The sequence below is a fragment of the Nematolebias whitei genome, chromosome 2 (genome assembly GCF_014905685.2).
Source record: "Nematolebias whitei isolate Nwh7 chromosome 2, NemWhi1, whole genome shotgun sequence".
NCBI classification, from domain to species: Eukaryota; Metazoa; Chordata; class Actinopteri; order Cyprinodontiformes; family Rivulidae; genus Nematolebias; species Nematolebias whitei.
This window is the reverse complement of record NC_056499.1, coordinates 26,687,947-26,691,338: the sequence shown is the minus strand read 5'-3', so window position 1 is coordinate 26,691,338 and position 3,392 is coordinate 26,687,947. Positions and strand designations below refer to the sequence as shown.

Below are 3,392 nucleotides of genomic sequence, written 5' to 3'. Positions count from 1 at the left end.
AGCATTTAATTGAAATAAAATGTCAGAATGTGTGATGGCCTCAGCCATCATCTGATGGTAATCAGGCAGTAGATGATTCTAATTTGGATTCTCCATTAGCTGTTTATAAGACATTTATATGGTGTTACAGCTCAGTTTATTGATAGGTCATGGGTGGCATTGAGCAGTCTGTGACATTTGCATTTGTTGCACCTTTGTTTGAGCAGTGGTAAAACAGCACCATCAAGTGGTCTTTGTGTGTGTTTGTGCATGCCTTGCTAACAAAGAAGCTCAGGTTTTCCTTGTGAATGAGGTTTTAAAAGTCTGTTTTTGCACAATATTCACTTTATTACAAAAAACTGTTCTTGCCTGTTTGGTCTCACACACCTATCAATCTGTGTTTTTACAGAATCCCTGCCCTCAGGACCAAGAAGGGACTAAATCTGACTATTATCAAATTGCAGAAGATATCCCCATCTCCCCGATGCAGCTCCCAAACTTTGAGAAAAACAAGCAGAAGGCCCCAGTTGTGTCCCAGGAGCAGGACATGGGCTCCCTTCAAACCACCAAAAAGCAACGACAGCTGCTGAAGACGAGTCCCGACGAAAGCAGGGAAAAGCTCCAGAGCATCATGGACGCTCGGAAGCAGCTGATGAAAGAGATGTGCGCCAAGTACAAAGGCAGCATCTCAAAGACGATCACACCGGAGCACATCAAACACATTTTTGTGGAGGACAAGAACAGGTTGTTGTACTGCTCCGTGCCCAAGTCGGGCTGCTCCAACTGGAAAAGGACCCTGATGGTGTTGTCAGGCCAGGCGTCCAGTGTTGAGAACATTCAGCATGAAACGGTCCACTACGGTGGGCACATCAAGAAGCTTAACACGTTCAACCAAAAGGAAATAATGCACCGTCTGGAAACCTACAATAAATTCTTGTTTGTCCGTGAGCCGCTTGAGAGAGTGGTGTCAGCGTACCGGGACAAGTTTGAGAATCCCAACGACTACTACCACAACATGTTCGGGAAGCCCATCATATCAAAGTACAGGGTGACCCCATCGGAAGAGGCCCTGAAAACAGGCAGCGGGGTCATGTTCAAAGAATTCATCCGGTACCTGTTGGATGTGCACCGGCCTGTGGGGATGGATATTCACTGGGAGCAGGTGAACCAGCTCTGCCACCCTTGTGTCATCCACTATGACATCATCGGCAAGTTTGAAAACATGGAGGAGGAATCCAACTTTCTCCTGCGAATGATCGGGGCGCCACCCAGCCTCATTCTGCCGAGTTTTAAAGACAGGAATCCAGGCGATGCACGGACCTCAAAGGAGATCACTGAGAAATACTTTTCACAGGTCACCATGATGGAGAGACAACGAGTATATGACTTCTACTACATGGACTATCTGATGTTCAACTACTCTAAACCTTTCAGTGATTTGTACTGATGGACTCCTCATGATTCAGTCATCACATTTAACTTACTTCTACATCTCCACCATGATATTAATCCTAACATGAAGAAACACACTCACATGCTCTTGATTCTTTGAATCTGAGCAGAAGGCCAGCGAGACCAAATTTTTAACACAACAAAACAGATTTTAATATGGTACCTTTTTTTTTTTTTACCACTAATATTTTCATTTTATCTTTATTGTTTTAGATCCATTATTTAACATCTTGTTTAAGATGATTCTTCAAACAAAATGCAAGAAACTTTCTTTTTTTTTTACAATAAATGGTGGTGATAATAGAAAAATTGATAATAAACAGTATAAAAAATGTGAACTCAAAAGGCTTTTATCAGATTTACTGTGAGCAAAGTAGGTCTTGAATGTTAGGGAGCGACAAGCAAAACATTTATTGTAGGTTAAAGTATTTTTGCTAAATTTTGAAGAGGAAACATTGGAAAATAAAACTTTAAGGTTTTAAGAGTCTGTTCCCTCCGTTTAGTTTTATTAACAGATGCCATTTTATCTTGAGGAGCAAAGTATTATTGTTTGGGTTAACTAACATTGAAAAGATGGGCAAATTTCCAGGTTCACTAAATTCTAAACAAGCCAGCATACCACTGTAAAACTACAAGCATCACTCGACTGCAGGAAAGCAAACTAAACATTACAGCATAAGATTAATCAAAATGTCAAACTCCAAACTGAACAAATGCTTTGTTTATGAACCATTAATAAAGATGCACAAAGGTTAAAAGAAAAAACTAAAAAATATACAAAGGTACTTTTTCTTGTTGAAACATTTCGTCCTTCATCCAAAGGACTTCATCAGTCCGAGGGGGCCACACCAAACTCAGTCTCACAAGCAGCACACTACATAGTGAACTAACCAGTTTGCTGGTGTTAAGATGGTTTCTGGGGCCTGCCCTCTCCCCCGTCGACTTCTCTGAGGAAGCCATAGCCAAAGTGGTTCAAAACATCAAAGTTCATGTTCAATAATCCAGGTAAAATAATCCAACAATTTTAGATTCGGTCAGGGGTGTCAAGCTCACTTACAAAAGGGGGCCAAAATTAAAATATTTTTCAAACTCAGAATCTACATTAACTCAAGTTAGATACCCAACACCTTTTCTTGGTTGCACTACACCTATATATCTTCTCTTTGACCTTCCTCTTTGTCTTTTTCCTTGCAGCTGCATTTCTAACATCCTTCTACCAGTATACCCACTGTCCCTCCTCTGGACATGTCCAAACCATCTCATTCTGGTCTCTCTAACTTTATCTCCCAGTTGTTCAACCTGTGCTGTACCTCTGATGATCTCATTCCTAATCTTATCCATCCTTGTCACTCATAAGAAGAACCTCAGTATATTCATTTCTGCCACTTCCAGTAAAATGGCAATATATATACAGTATGGTAATATATAACCATAGCCATAGTGGGCCAACTGGTTAGCCTGCTATGTGAGTATGCTGCTTGTGGGACTGAGTTTGTTGTGGCTCCTTGGACTGATGAAGTCCTTTAGATGAAGGATGAAATGTCTCAACAAAAAAAAAAAAAGAAAGAAACCATCCAGATAACCTGAGTTAAATTTGTTGGATTTTTTTTACCTGGATTATTGAGCATGAACTTTGATATACAAAGTGACATTTTGCTAATTGATTAATAAATATTTGATCTGATTTAGGAGAAAACGACAACAGTTCTATTCATATTGTTACATTTTACAGCCTGATTTTGCAATCTGTAGACATTTATTGACACTTTATCTCACTTTCAGTGTTGCATTTCAGTCTGGTTCCACGTTCACACTGAAAACCAAACCACACACAACACCTACTGTGCTTAAGCATCAATGCTAACACCAATGCATGCATATACTGTAGATTACAAAACTGGGGGAACAGATTCTTCGGTGCTCTCTAGGACTTTCAGTATCTGAACTCTCACCAAAATCCT

At 40.1% G+C, this 3,392-nt stretch overlaps 1 protein-coding gene across 1 annotated transcript; it reads left to right on the top strand.

Annotated features, from left to right (window-relative positions):
- The first annotated feature begins 441 nt into the window (after positions 1-441).
- LOC119423624 (carbohydrate sulfotransferase 8-like) lies at positions 442-1,571 on the top strand. The gene has a single exon (XM_037691032.1). It carries the CDS (start codon positions 464-466, stop codon positions 1,424-1,426), a length of 963 nt encoding a protein of 320 aa, XP_037546960.1. The 5' UTR covers positions 442-463; the 3' UTR covers positions 1,427-1,571.
- Positions 1,572-3,392: the final 1,821 nt, after the last annotated feature.